The sequence below is a fragment of the Oncorhynchus kisutch genome, linkage group LG3, assembly GCF_002021735.2.
Source record: "Oncorhynchus kisutch isolate 150728-3 linkage group LG3, Okis_V2, whole genome shotgun sequence".
NCBI lineage: Eukaryota > Metazoa > Chordata > Actinopteri > Salmoniformes > Salmonidae > Oncorhynchus > Oncorhynchus kisutch.
The window spans coordinates 58,731,784-58,746,786 of NC_034176.2; the positions used below are offsets into that span (position 1 = coordinate 58,731,784).

At 45.2% G+C, this 15,003-nt stretch overlaps 1 protein-coding gene across 1 annotated transcript in view; it reads right to left on the reverse strand.

Annotated features, from left to right (window-relative positions):
- Positions 1-680: 680 nt before the first annotated feature.
- LOC109872784 (V-set and transmembrane domain-containing protein 2B) overlaps positions 681-15,003 on the reverse strand; it is a 31,651-nt gene continuing 17,328 nt past the window's right edge. The window contains exon 5 of the mRNA XM_020464117.2: positions 681-3,404. Within this exon, the coding sequence (XP_020319706.1) occupies positions 3,316-3,404 (89 nt within the window). The 3' untranslated portion in view covers positions 681-3,315. The remainder of the gene's footprint in view (positions 3,405-15,003) is intronic.

Here is a 15,003-nt window from a genome sequence, read left to right on the forward strand (position 1 = left end):
TAGCCAGATACGTTCAGCTGGGTACGTTTGTGCAGTAGCAGGTCCTGAATGATTGTGTTGAAGGCCGAGCTAAAGTCCACAAACAATATCCTCACGTATGTCCTTGGGATGTCAAGGTGTTGGTGGATGTAGAGAAGGCCCATGTTGACGGCACCGTCCACAGACCTAGGCGTGAGGGAGGAGGGGGGTGTAAGGGAGGAGGGGGGTGCAAGGGAGGAGGGGGTTAAAAGGGGAGAGGGAGTGAAGGCGGAGGGAGTGAGGCAAGGAAGGGGGGTGGCAGGGGAGAGTGTAGTCAGGAGGGGATAGGGGTAGGAAGTAGATGGTTTTAAGTTTCATGTTGTATTAGTCGTATGTGCGGGATACATATGGTATACACCATCCAATGAAATGCTGACTTGCAGCTTCCTTCTCGACAATGCAACAACAATAAGAAATAATAAAAGATAAGAATAGGAACATAAAGTAAATGGCTGAGCAGAATATAATACATATTTTAGCATTTGGATAATACAAGATGGGATGGGGCAGGGTGGGCGGGTGGGGGGGTTGGGGGGGGGGGGGGTGAGGGGCTAGATGGCAGATGGCCCTATTGTGTTTCAAAACGACAGTAGAACTAGTTCAGCAGGTTTGGTAGTAGAGGGTATCCTGGTGCTTGGGGGGGGGGGGTATTGTATTTGTTTTATTTGTTGATCTGCTGGATATCTTCCAGACAGACGAACAGTTGTTGGTGGTGAATTGTTGTTCTAGCCACTCCTTGTAACGACTTTTGAATTTGAATTTGACCTTACTCTCACACCACAGGATATGAATGATGTGTTCTCACCCTGACCTTAAATGTTCTGCCATGTCCCAATGCTGTAAATGGAAAGACATGTTCATAATGCATTTCTTTTTCTATTTTTTGGCGGATCTTTTTTCGTTGTTGTCGTAAAGTCTGGATTATGGTGAAGGTAATACGTCTACATCTTGGTGAGCCAGTAAACGCAGCAAATGATATATTTATAGGTCTTATATAAACCAAACTGATGTTGTGCTCCAACAGTACAAAAGAGAGAACGTCTAATGGCCCCATTATTGATTCAAGTGTATTCTTAGTCCGGCCTAACTAAGGCAGAAGCAGCTTGTTAGTAGGCACATGAGATTCCTCAATTAGTATCTTCAGAGTTAAAACAAAGAGGCTAACTATTCTTTATTTAAGATATTCTCATGCGTATTGGTCATGTGCTTTTCTCTGTGCAGCACTAAGCCAACGTTTTTATTTCCTTATGCACAATCCACAGAGCAGGAGAGTGTCTGCTTTACTCTCACTTGGCTTTGTCACTTCAATGCAGTCCATCTATAACGGCAGGGGAGAGGTGTGCGCCAGAATGAATCAGACGCCGACGAGGAGTAATCATTGGGTTCCTTGTTGACTGCCTGCCTCGCCGTACAGAACGCCGTCATGTATTACGCAAACGAGATGTGGCAAAACTTCCTAATACGCATCCAATACCCTGGATGTCATTGTCCACCCCGGTCATTGGTTAGAAGAATGGCTTTCCAGGGCGAGAAGGAGACACAAACACAGTCCGTACACAAGAGTGAATCACAACGATAGTTTTAGGGAAAGATAATAAACTACCCAATGTCGTTGACATTCAACACTTGCAATGAGAATTCTGTTTGTGTTTGTATCATGTCTGCTAGGCATCTATTGAGACCAAAGGACTGCCTGGACCCAAACTAAAGTTCCCATTCTCCACCAATATTAATGTGATAAACTGATAAACGATGAAAGATTTTGAAACAGACAACAAGAGGAGACTAGGTAGGGAGTTGCCGTTGCTCTTCCCTGGGATGCACATTCGACTAATGAAATGAACTGTAGTGGCGTATCTTGTTCCATTTTTTGGTTAGTTAGTTAGACATGCTTACACGAGCAAGAATTCTTCCGCTGAATGTGTGCCTATCCTGCCGGAAAGACTACATCACAGCTCACTACTCCCAGGGGACTGCGTTGCGACCCTCAGTCTACAACGTGGGCGCTCAAGTGGTACCTTGCGTCTGCTTTGCCAGTATCAACAGCTGCTCAGCGGTCACATATCTCCCATGGATTCAATAGAGCTCAGACACTGGTTCTGCAACTGACTTTGGAGATAGACTTGGACAGGGATGCACGCAGGCGCTTCATTAGACATTAGTGCTTGTGGCACTGGCATGAAGGATCTGTCTGGACAGTGACCTACATGCCTAATTCACCTCCAGTTCATGGAATGATTTATCTCATGATATGGGTCAACCATATACTTTAGAGAGCACTAAGGCATGGCTTCCTGTATGGTCAAAGAAAGCGTCATAGATTTAATGTTCACATATAACGCCTTGGATGTCAATTTTTATTTAAAAAAAACAACAACTTTTATTTCAACTGGTGTTGGCAACATACCAATACGTTTTTTTGTTTTGTTTTTATAAATGAATGTCTTACCTTTTGACCACCAAATCTTTAATAAAAATAAACATTATTGAAGGTGACTAACAACAACTATGGTAATGTGTGCCTTATTTAATCAAAATATATAAGGTCATATTTGTATACATCATGAAGCTTGAGAGCTTGAGAAATCATAAGAGAGAGAGAGAGAGAGAGAGAGAGAGAGAGAGAGAGGGCAACATAACTACATAAACTCACAGTCTCCATGAATGAACCAAATATAGAAAAAGCCCCATCTTTGATGTCTGTGAAAAAACATGATGTGTTTCTGTTCAACAGCTCATGCAAATCAACTTAAACAAACATGAGTGGATCTCTTTTAGAAAAAAAATAGAAAAAAATCTACCAAAAGCAGATATGATCAAAATTATTTCAAAATCCTGAAAAATGACTTCCAAATAAAATCCATAGAACTGAAAATATAATAGAAAATAAAACATAAAAACATATCCACCCGAAAATAAATAAGAACAGCCATGCATGAAGCACGGCAGATACTATTTGGAAACTGGATGCAGCGTTTAGTGGATGTTGGTTGTGTGTATGACACAGAGGTGAAGTTCCTATTCACATCGATTCCTTGTTTCATGCTTCTCATACAATCCATATGAATCCAGTTCTTAGACGTGTCCTCTATTAGTCCCAGTCAGAAGACCACCGTCTCCTCCTTCCCCTTTTCTTTCATTCAGTCCTTATATCATCAGTCCTTTCTTCTCCTCTCTTTGCCATTAGTTTCCTCATCCTCAGTGATGTGCCATAACGGTTTACATCTATATATATTTCCCTTTCGTTGTTTGGTACATAAAGTAAACACTTTCGGGTCGTCGTTTGGTTGAAGTCTCTTACTGAGCAAACAGGAAGGGGAGGAGCTTATGCAGGATCAGGAGAGTGATGAAGAGGAATGGGTCAGTGGTGGTAATGGCTCCAGAACCTGGCCAGACAAAGAAAACCAGAGGGGGTAGAAAGGTCAGTGGAAATGTGCTTCAAATCAAACCTGCACACAGAAACTGAGGAGAGATACAGTGTTAAGACAGTACCATGGATGCCTGGCTGTGGTGAATGGGAACAATGGGGGATCCTCCAGAATAAAGGAAGCTCACAGTAGCTCATGATGGCTATTAACTCCCTGCGAGGAGTAGAATTCTGTATTACCTGGGCCATATTTCACACAATTATAGCTGACAAAATGGCAGTCGCAGAAAATCTCAAATCTACTTTCGTTCACGCTTCTGCAGCCACTTGCAGATAAAGGTGTGATAGAGGTGGGAGTTTCCTCCACATTGCCTGGCTACCTTTGAGTAGATGAAATGGCAGCATCTACTTATGCTGATGGTTTTGCACAGGAAAGGTTGGAGACATCCCGGGGTAGAACCTGGCTATGAGGAATAGTGGCCCTTGGATATAGATCCTAATCCCTGTTTGACACGTTTCATTTCCTGTTTGGGCAGTAGAGCAACTGCTGGCTAAAAGCTGTTTCATTACGACACACGCACACTCTCTCACACGAACACACAGGCTTGTTTACACATGCACACACACACAAGTGCAGAAACAGACACGCACGGTTACACGAAAAACAGACCCCAACAAACAAAAATCAGGCCAGATGGATTTTTCAGATCACGCACACACACACACACACACACACACACACACACACACACACACACACACACACACACACACACACACACACACACACACACACACACACACACACACACACACACACACACACAGAGGTGAAACAGCAGTCTGTTTTTTCATTCTCGTGCCTTCCCCGGGCCATGCCCCACTACACGTCCATACACCAACGTTTCCATCATCCCCCAGCCCAAAGACACAGCATCAACTCAAAGACATGAACTCTACCACACGCAAGCAGGGCAATACACGTGCTTAACCGTGACTTACAAGACTCACCCGGAGCCAGGCCAGCTGTCTTAATCCCAAACAGAACTGCAGTGAATTCAGGACAAAATGGCGTGAGTGAGAAAGCGTTAGACCAAATGTCTTTCTCCGTACTTTGCTGATTTGTTGATTTGGTGATTGGCTCTAATCTTCGCATCAATTCCCCTTGTTTCTCCCACATTCCACTTCTATTGTTTCAATCTCTCATGTCCCTCCAGCCGCTCTCTGTTTATGTCTCTGGCTCTGTACCTCTTTGTAAACTGTATCTTTTGTGTCCCACCCCCATTTTATTTTTTTCTTTGCCCTTTAAAATCTCTGGATCTCTGGATACCATGAAAAGGGGGTATTTTTTTTTTTTTTTTTATAAATCTCTCTCTATCCGATCTGCACTCTCTCGGTCTTCCATGGTCATTGAGTAGATTGGCTGTAGAGTGATGGACAGCATCTGGACAGGGCAGCTTATCGGACCCTCCTCACCAAGGATATAAATGACAGGTGTTTATTTGAGGCTATCTGGAGACAGCCGGCTCTGACGATCCCTGTCAGTCACCCTGCCCCTCGTGATGCACCCCACCTCAGCCCCAATCAGACCCTTACAATCAACCCTTATGGCAGGTGCTTACACAGACATCTTTAAAATGTCCAATCCAATCTAAATTTGTTGAACAAATGATTTCCTGAGAGAAATCGTGATAACATACAATCACCTTAGTATTAGAAAAGCACTTTGGGATTGAAATGTGGAAACAGAGCAGGATTATCAGTTGTGATATTGGTAAGGGCCAGAGAACTGCGTCAGATCACCTTTTGAAATGGGTTAATCACGCAATGTGTGAATGATCCACATCTGTTAAAAAAGTCATATCTGGTGTTGATAGATATTAATTTAGCACTGGGAAAACCCACACTTTTCAGGTACACCGTTTGAGAAACCAGAACTTCTTCTCATACACTGATGCCTTTAACCTGTATATAACATCTTTGGCACAAAACTCTATTCTATGTTCTATTCTACTCGATTCTATAGAATATTCTACAACTTCATCAGATTCAAGGAAACGCTATTATTTACATTAAATCAATTGGTTCACCCTGTGTCATCTGTGACAATGTTTATCAGACACTCTCCTACTCAGACAATTAAAATATGTGTTCATTGTAGATGGAATTCGGGTAAAGTTATGTTAAATACAAAGGTCAAACAAAAGCCATGAAAATAACAAAATTAATAAACCCACACGAATCAGCTAAAACCTGAGAACTTCTCCTAGGACCATTGTAGCCAGAATCACTCTGCACGTTAACACAGCAGTCACCAAACGTGTAACACCAAGGCATTACTCCATCCACACTCATCCCCCTACTGGAAGCACTACATAAGAGAATAGAAAACATCAGGGATTGTAACATACTCTCTTTCACGGAAACATGGCTCTCTCGCAATATGCTGTCGGAGTCGGTACAGCCACCTGGACTCTCAGTTCATCGCGCCGACAGGAATAAACATCTCTCTGGGAAGAAGAATGGCGGGGATATAGGTTTCATGATTAACGACTCATGGTGTAATTGTAACAACATACAGAAACTCAAGTCCTTTTGTTCACCTGACCTAGAATTCCTCACAATCAAATGCCAGCCATATTATCTCCCAAGAGAATTCTCTCAATTATTGTCACAGCCGTATATATCCCACCTCAAGCCGATACCACGACGGCCCTCAAGAACTTCACTGAACTTTGTGCAAACTGGAAACCATATATCCCGAGGCTGCATTTATTGTAGCTGGGGATTTTAACAAAGCAACTTTGAGAAAAAGGCTACCTAAATTCTATCAGCATTTCTACTATAGCACTCGCGCTGGAAAAACACTGGACCATTGTTACTCTAACTTCCGCGATGCATACAAGGCCCTCCTCCACCCTCCTTTTGGCAAATCTGACCATGACACCATTTTGCTCATCCCTTCCTATAGGCAGAAACTCAAACAGGAAGCACCCGTGCTAAGACTATTCAATTATTTTCTGACCAATCGGAATCCACGCATCAAGATTGTTTTGATCATTGGGATATGTTCCGTGTAGTCGCAGAGAACAATATTGATGTATACACTGATTCGGTGAGTGAGTTTCTAGGGAAGTGTATAGGAGCAAGGCTGCGGGCCCAGAAGGCCTCCCTAGACGCGTCCTCAGAGCATGCGCCGACAAGCTGGCTGGTGTGTTTACGGACATATTGAATCTCTCCTTATCCCAGTCTGGGGTCTACACATGCTTCAAGATGGCTACCATTGTTCCTGTACCCAAGAATGCAAAGATTACTGAACTAAATGACTATCGCCCGTAGCACTCACTTCTGTCATCATGTAGTGCTTTGAGAGACTAGTCAAGGATCATATCACCTCCACCTTACCTGTCACCCTAGACCCACTTCAATTTGCTTACCGCCCCAATAGGTCCACAGACGATGCAATCGCCACCACACTGCACACTGCCCTATCCCATCTGGACAACAGGAATACCTACATATGTTAGAATGCTGTTCATTGACTATAGCTCAGCATTCAACACCATAGTACCCTCCAAGCTCATCATTTAGCTTGAAGCCCTGGGTCTCAACCCCACCCTGTGCAATTTGGTCCTGGACTTCCTGACGGGCCGCACCCAGGTGGTGAAGGTAGGAAACAACAACTCCACTTCACTGATCCTCAACACTGGGGACCCACAAGGGTGCATGCTCAGCCCCCTCCTGTTCTCCCTGTTCACCCATGACTGCATGGCCATGCACGCCTCCAACTCAATCGTCAAGTTTGCAGACGATATAACAGTAGTAGGCTTAATTACCAACAACGACGAGACAGCCTACAGGGAGGAGGTGAGGGCTCTCGGAGTGTGGTGTCAGGAAAATAACCTCTCACTCAACTTCAACAGCACAAAGGAGATGATCGTGGACATCAGGAAACAGCAGAGGGAGCACCCCCCTATCCACATCGACGGGACAGCAGTGGAGAAGGTGGAAAGTTTTAAGTTCCTCGGCATACATATCACTGACGAACTGAAATGGTCCACCCACACAGACAGTGTGGTGAAGAAGGCGCAACAGCGCCTCTTCAACCTCAGGAGGCTGAAGAAATGTGGCTTGTCAACCAAAATCCTCACAAACTTTTACAGATTCACAATTGAGAGCATCCTGTCGGGCTGTATCACAGCCTGGTACGGCAACTGCACCGCCCACAACTGCAGGTCTCTCCAGAGGGAGGTGCGGTCTGCACAATGCATCACGGGGGGAAACTACCTGCCCTCCAGGATACCTATAGCACCTGAAGTCACAGGTAGGCCAAAAAGATAATCAAGGACAACACCCGAGCCACTGCCTGTTCACCCCGCTACCATCCAGAAGGCTAGGTCAGTACAGGTGCATCAAAGCTGGGATCTGCCTTGTTTATCTTTCAACCATGTTTTAGTACCAGTGGATATCTCTCTGTAGGAATGACATTGCTTTGCCTTGAGGTTCAGATGATTCTCCCCTGAGTTTTGAATCAATCAAAGCATACACTTAACCTCAGAACACCTCAGTATCTGTAAGAGCATCTGTCTACTGCAGATAAATCATTTAGCCAATATTTTACATCCAATGGAAATGCAGGTTTGTGAGAGTAACCTCGACCTTTAAAAATGCAATTAATTCAATAGTCTATTTAACTGCCGACAATCTGCTATACTTCATATAACCCACTACATTCATATATTCATAAACTAAAACCTGGACATTGGGTTAAAAAGTCATCTGTGGTGTATGAAGTGGGGGTGTTGAAATGAATGGGCCCAACACATTATTTGGAGATCGCATTCCAGCTCATTGGGGCCAAATGACGTCCCCCAAAGGCTAACTCTCTAGCCCTCGCTATCTCCCTGCTTGCTAATTCGGCCTGCTAACTGCTAGCTTGTCCAGCTCCGGTCCGCTAACTGCTACCTTGTCTAGCCCGGGCCTACAAACTGTTAGCTTGTTAGCACAGGCCTGCTAACCGCCTGAATCGCCGCGTCCCAAACGCCCACCGGACCCATATTTACTTTCTATCTCTTTTGACTTTTAATTTGTTTATACCTTCCGGAAACCTGCCTCACCCAATGTGATACGGAATCGCTATTATTTTTTATTTATTTTTAGAACACACTCAAGAACCTCCAGAAGCTAACCAGCTAACTAGCTACAAGCTATTTAGTCATTGTTCGTTTTTTTAACCTGGATAACACTCGCCAGTCCAGCTTCCCTTCCCCATCCACCGCTGCCCCCTGGACACTGATCTCTTGGCTACATAGCTGATGCACGCTGGACTGCCCATAAATCACGGTACTCCATTCTGCTTGTTTGTTTTATCTGTTGGCCCCGTTGCCTAGTCTACGCCATTTTACCTGCTGTTGTTGTGCTAGCTGATTAGCTGTTGTCTCACCTACTGTTTTAGCTAGCTTTCCCAATTCAACACCTGTGATTACTGTATGCCTCGCTGTATGTCTCTCTCAAATGTCAATATGCCTTGTATACTGTTGTTCAGGTTAGTTATCATTGTTTTAGTTCACAATGGAGCCCCTAGTTCCACTCTTCATACCCCTGATAACTCCTTTGTCCCACCTCCCACACATGCGGTGACCTCACCCATTACTACCAGCATGTCCAGAGATACAACCTCTCTCATCATCACCCAGTGCCTGGGCTTACCTCCGCTGTACCCGCACCCCACCATACCCCTGTCTGCGCATTATGCCCTGAATATATTCTACCATGCCCAGAAACCTGCTCCTCTTATTCTCTGTCCCCAACGCTCTAGGCGACCAGTTTTGATAGCCTTTAGCCGCACCCTCATACTACTCCTTCTCTGTTCCGCGGGTGATGTGGAGGTAAACCCAGGCCCTGCATGTCCCCAGGCACCCTCATTTGTTGACTTCTGTGTTCGAAAAAGCCTTGGTTTCATGCATGTCAACATCAGAAGCCTCCTCCCTAAGTTTGTCTTACTCACTGCTTTAGCACACTCTGCTAACCCTGATGTCCTTGCTGTGTCTGAATCCTGGCTCAGGAAGGCCACCAAAAATTCAGAGATTTCCATACCCAACTATAACATCTTCCGTCAAGACAGAACTGCCAAAGGGGGAGGAGTTGCAGTTTACTGCAGAGATGGCCTGCAAAGTAATGTCATACTTTCCAGGTCCATACCCAAACAGTTCGAACTACTAATTTTGAAAATTACTCTCTCCAGAAATAAGTCTCTCACGGTTGCCGCCTGCTACCGACCCCCCTCAGCTCCCAGCTGTGCCCTGGACACCATTTGTGAATTGATCGCCCCCCATCTAGCTTCAGAGTTTGTTCTGTTAGGTGACCTAAACTGGGATATGCTTAACACCCCGCCAGTCCTACAATCTAAGCTAGATGCCCTCAATCTCACACAAATCATCAAGGAACCCACCAGGTACAACCCTAACTCTGTAAACAAGGGCACCCTCATAGACGTCATCCTGACCAACTGGCCCTCCAAATACACCTCCGCTGTCTTCAACCAGGATCTCAGCGATCACTGCCTCATTGCCTGTATCCGCTACGGAGCCGCAGTCAAACGACCACCCCTCATCACTGTCAAACGCTCCCTAAAACACTTCTGTGAGCAGGCCTTTCTAATCGACCTGGCCCGGGTATCCTGGAAGGACATTGACCTCATCCCGTCAGTTGAGGATGCCTGGTCATTCTTTAAAAGTAACTTCCTCACCATTTTAGATAAGCATGCTCCGTTCAAAAAATGCAGAACTAAGAACAGATACAGCCCGTGGTTCACCCCAGACCTGACTGCCCTCGACCAGCACAAAAACATCCTGTGGCGGACTGCAATAGCATCGAATAGTCCCCGTGATATGCAACTGTTCAGGGAAGTCCGGAACCAATACACGCAGTCAGTCAGGAAAGCTAAGGCCAGCTTCTTCAGGCAGAAGTTTGCATCCTGCAGCTCCAACTCCAAAAAGTTCTGGGACACTGTGAAGTCCATGGAGAACAAGAGCACCTCCTCCCAGCTGCCCACTGCACTGAGGCTAGGTAACACGGTCACCACTGATAAATCCATGATTATCGAAAACTTCAATAAGCATTTCTCAACGGCTGGCCATGCCTTCCGCCTGGCTACTTCAACCTCGGCCAACAGCTCCGCCCCCCCCGCAGCTCCTCGCCCAAGCCTCTCCAGGTTCTCCTTTACCCAAATCCAGATAGCAGATGTTCTGAAAGAGCTGCAAAACCTGGACCCGTACAAATCAGCTGGGCTTGACAATCTGGACCCTCTATTTCTGAAACTATCTGCCACCATTGTCGCAACCCCTATTACCAGCCTGTTCAACCTCTCTTTCATCTCGTCTGAGATCCCCAAGGATTGGAAAGCTGCCGCAGTCATCCCCCTCTTCAAAGGGGGAGACACCCTGGACCCAAACTGTTACAGACCTATATCCATCCTGCCCTGCCTATCTAAGGTCTTCGAAAGCCAAGTCAACAAACAGGTCACTGACCATCTCGAATCCCACCGTACCTTCTCCGCTGTGCAATCTGGTTTCCGAGCCGGTCATGGGTGCACCTCAGCCACACTCAAGGTACTAAACGACATCATAACCGCCATCGATAAAAGACAGTACTGTGCAGCCGTCTTCATCGACCTCGCCAAGGCTTTCGACTCTGTCAATCACCATATTCTTATCGGCAGACTCAGTAGCCTCGGTTTTTCGGATGACTGCCTTGCCTGGTTCACCAATTACTTTGCAGACAGAGTTCAGTGTGTCAAATCGGAGGGCATGCTGTCCGGTCCTCTGGCAGTCTCTATGGGGGTGCCACAGGGTTCAATTCTCGGGCCGACTCTTTTCTCTGTGTATATCAATGATGTTGCTCTTGCTGCGGGCGATTCCCTGATCCACCTCTACGCAGACGACACCATTCTATATACTTTCGGCCCGTCTTTGGACACTGTGCTATCTAACCTCCAAACAAGCTTCAATGCCATACAACACTCCTTCCGTGGCCTCCAACTGCTCTTAAACGCTAGTAAAACCAAATGCATGCTTTTCAACTGGTCGCTGCCTGCACCTGCATGCCCGACTAGCATCACCACCCTGGATGGTTCCGACCTAGAATATGTGGACGTCTATAAGTACCTAGGTGTCTGGCTAGACTGCAAACTCTCCTTCCAGACTCATATCAAACATCTCCAATCGAAAATCAAATCAAGAGTCGGCTTTCTATTCCGCAACAAAGCCTCCTTCACTCAAGCCGCCAAGCTTACCCTAGTAAAACTGACTATCCTACCGATCCTCGACTTCGGCGATGTCATCTACAAAATGGCTTCCAACACTCTACTCAGCAAACTGGATGCAATCTATCACAGTGCCATCCGTTTTGTCACTAAAGCACCTTATACTACCCACCACTGCGACTTGTATGCTCTAGTCGGCTGGCCCTCGCTACATATTCGTCGCCAGACCCACTGGCTCCAGGTCATCTACAAGTCTATGCTAGGTAAAGCTCCGCCTTATCTCAGCTCACTGGTCACGATGGCAACACCCATCCGTAGCACGCGCTCCAGCAGGTGTATCTCACTGATCATCCCTAAAGCCAACACCTCATTTGGCCGCCTCTCGTTCCAGTACTCTGCTGCCTGTGACTGGAACGAATTGCAAAAATCGCTGAAGTTGGAGACTTTCATCTCCCTCACCAACTTCAAACATCAGCTATCTGAGCAGCTAACCGATCGCTGCAGCTGTACATAGTCTATTGGTAAATAGCCCACCCTTTTCACCTACCTCATCCCCGTACTGTTTTTATTTATTTACTTTTCTGCTCTTCTGCACACCAATATCTCTACCTGTACATGACCATCTGATCTTTTATCACTCCAGTGTTAATCTGCAAAATTGTAATTATTTGCCTACCTCCTCATGCCTTTTGCACACATTGTATATAGACCCCCCCTTCGTTTTCTACTGTGTTATTGACTTGTTAATTGTTTACTCCATGTGTAACTCTTTGTTGTATGCTCACACTGCTATGCTTTATCTTGGCCAGGTCGCAGTTGCAAATGAGAACTTGTTCTCAACTAGCCTACCTGGTTAAATAAAGGTGAAATAAAAAAAAAAAAAAAAAGGGAAGCAGAAACAATATACCTTTCATACAGTGTACAACACTAGCTATGACTCAGCTACATGCCCTGTTCGCACAACAATTACTGTCATTAGTACACCAGCGCTGTGAGGTTGGAAGGTTCCACACTTGATTTCTCTTCTCTCTCTCTCCCTCTCTCCCTCTCTCATTTTCTCCCTCAAACATTAGCAGACATTGAGAATTTACCTAAAACAGAACCCCTTGGTTAGATACAAGTGTATCTGTAGAGTAACAGCTATGCACTGTGTGGACCTGTAACTAATGGCCATTAGGATGACATCACTATTCTCAAAGGTTACGGTTGGCATCTGCTAGAAGGGGGATGATTAGGAATCGCATATGGGGGAGAACAAACAAAGAGAGACAGATTGACAGGTGGTTGACTTTGTTCTATTCGTTTAATTGGACTGAACATACATAGAAGGATTTTGAATGATATTTTCTCTGGTGTGTGCCTAAGTTTGTCATCATGGATACATACAGGACAAAATTCAACGTTCTCTTTCGTTAGGGGGAGGTTGAACTCCAACAGGCTTCCTCACCACAAGGAAACAAAAAGCCTTGGAAGTTCAATAATACAAGCTGAGGGCGAGGCAAACAAGGCCTCCTCCACCACTTCACCCTCAGCTTGCAGTGCGCCATTGTTTTTTTTAAACTCTGACTGCTTGGGGTAGCTGCAACAGAGAGAACTGCTACAGAGATCTACCGTTATGGATAGCCAGCTACCATTGTTCTCTATGTGTCATGTAGTGTCTTTCCTTATAGGTGAAAGTGACCACTCATTTAAGTGAGAACTCTCCACCTCTCTACCACTTATCCCACTGTCTCGCGGTATTGGATGAGCTATAGGCAGCAACACAAAGGCCCAATAATAATAGAGTAATGTAAAGTTCCCATAACCATCCAGCCATCATCTATCACAGAGATGACAAAACCACCACAGTGTCTTTTGCCAGACAAAAAAATGAACGGAAGTCAATCAACACCACATTGGGAGAAGTAAAGTACCTTCCCGCACAGTCTGACAGTTACCTAACACTTGTCATAATTATCTTCGGAGAGGTTGACTGACACCTGAAAAAACACATCAGCCTGTTAACATGCAGACACACACAGTGGCCATTACCTCAGACGAATGTACTCTCTCACATTGCTACCTCCCTCGCCAAGTCTTCACAAACGGACAGGAAAAACAACCATGTCCAAAATACAGTTTATAATATTTCAATTAATTTGAACCACATTTGATAGTAATGCAACTAACAGGCATACCTGGCATAAACACACACACAAACACACATAGGATGAGATAGACTGGGTGTTTAATGAGGGATTGAGACAGCTGTCTAGCCAGAGACAAGTACTCTTGGGTAGGTGTATTTGAGTGAGCTCTTGCATCACTACTGTCTGGCTGTCCTATTGCTCTATGCCAAATGTATCTAGGTCCACAGTAAAACGAGTCCTATATCGACATAACCTGAAAGGCTGCTCAGGAAGGAAGAAGCCAATGCTCCAAAGCCGCCATAATAAAAGCCAGACTACGGTGTGCAACTGCACATGTGGACAAAGATCGTACTTTTTTAGAGTAATGTCCTCTGGTCTGATTAAACAACAATAGAACTGTATGGCCATAATGACCATCGTTATGTTTGGAGGACAAAGGCGGAGGCTTGCAAGCTGAAGAACACCATCCCAACCGTGAAGCACGGGGTGGCAGCATCATGTTGTGGCGGTGCTTTGCTGCAGGATGGACTGGTGTACTTAATTAAATAGATGGCATCATGAGGAATGAAAATTATGTGGATATATTGAAGCAACGTCTCAAGACATCAGTCAGGAAGTTGAAGCTTGGTCGCAAATGGGTCTTCCAAATGGACTATGACCCCAAGCATACTTCCAAAGTTGTGGCAAAATGGCTTAAGGACAACAAAGTCAAGGTATTGGAGTGGCCATCACAAAGCCCTGACCTCAATCGTATAGAAAACTTGTGGGCAGAACTGAAAAAGCGTGTGCGAGCAAGGTGGCCTACAAATCTGACTCAGTTACACCAGCTCTGTCAGGAGGAATGGGCCAAAATTCACCCAACTTATTGTGGGAAGCTTGTGGAAGGCCACCCTAAACGTTTGACCCAAGTTAAACAATTTAAAGGCAATGCTACCAAATACTAATTGAGTGTATGTCACGTCTTGACCATAGTTGCTTTTTTATGTCTCTATTTTAGTTTGGTTGGGGTGGGCATTCTATGTTTTGTGTTCTATATTTTCTATCTCTATGTGTTTGGCCTGGTATGGTTCCCAATCAGAGGCAGCTGGCAATCGTTGTCTCTGATTGAGAACCATACTTAGGTAGCCTGTTTTCCCATTTTGAGTTGTGGGTGATTATTTTCTGTTTAGGGTTGTGTGTGAGTACCTGACAGAACTGGTGCATTTGGTTCTATTTTTGTCTTGCTT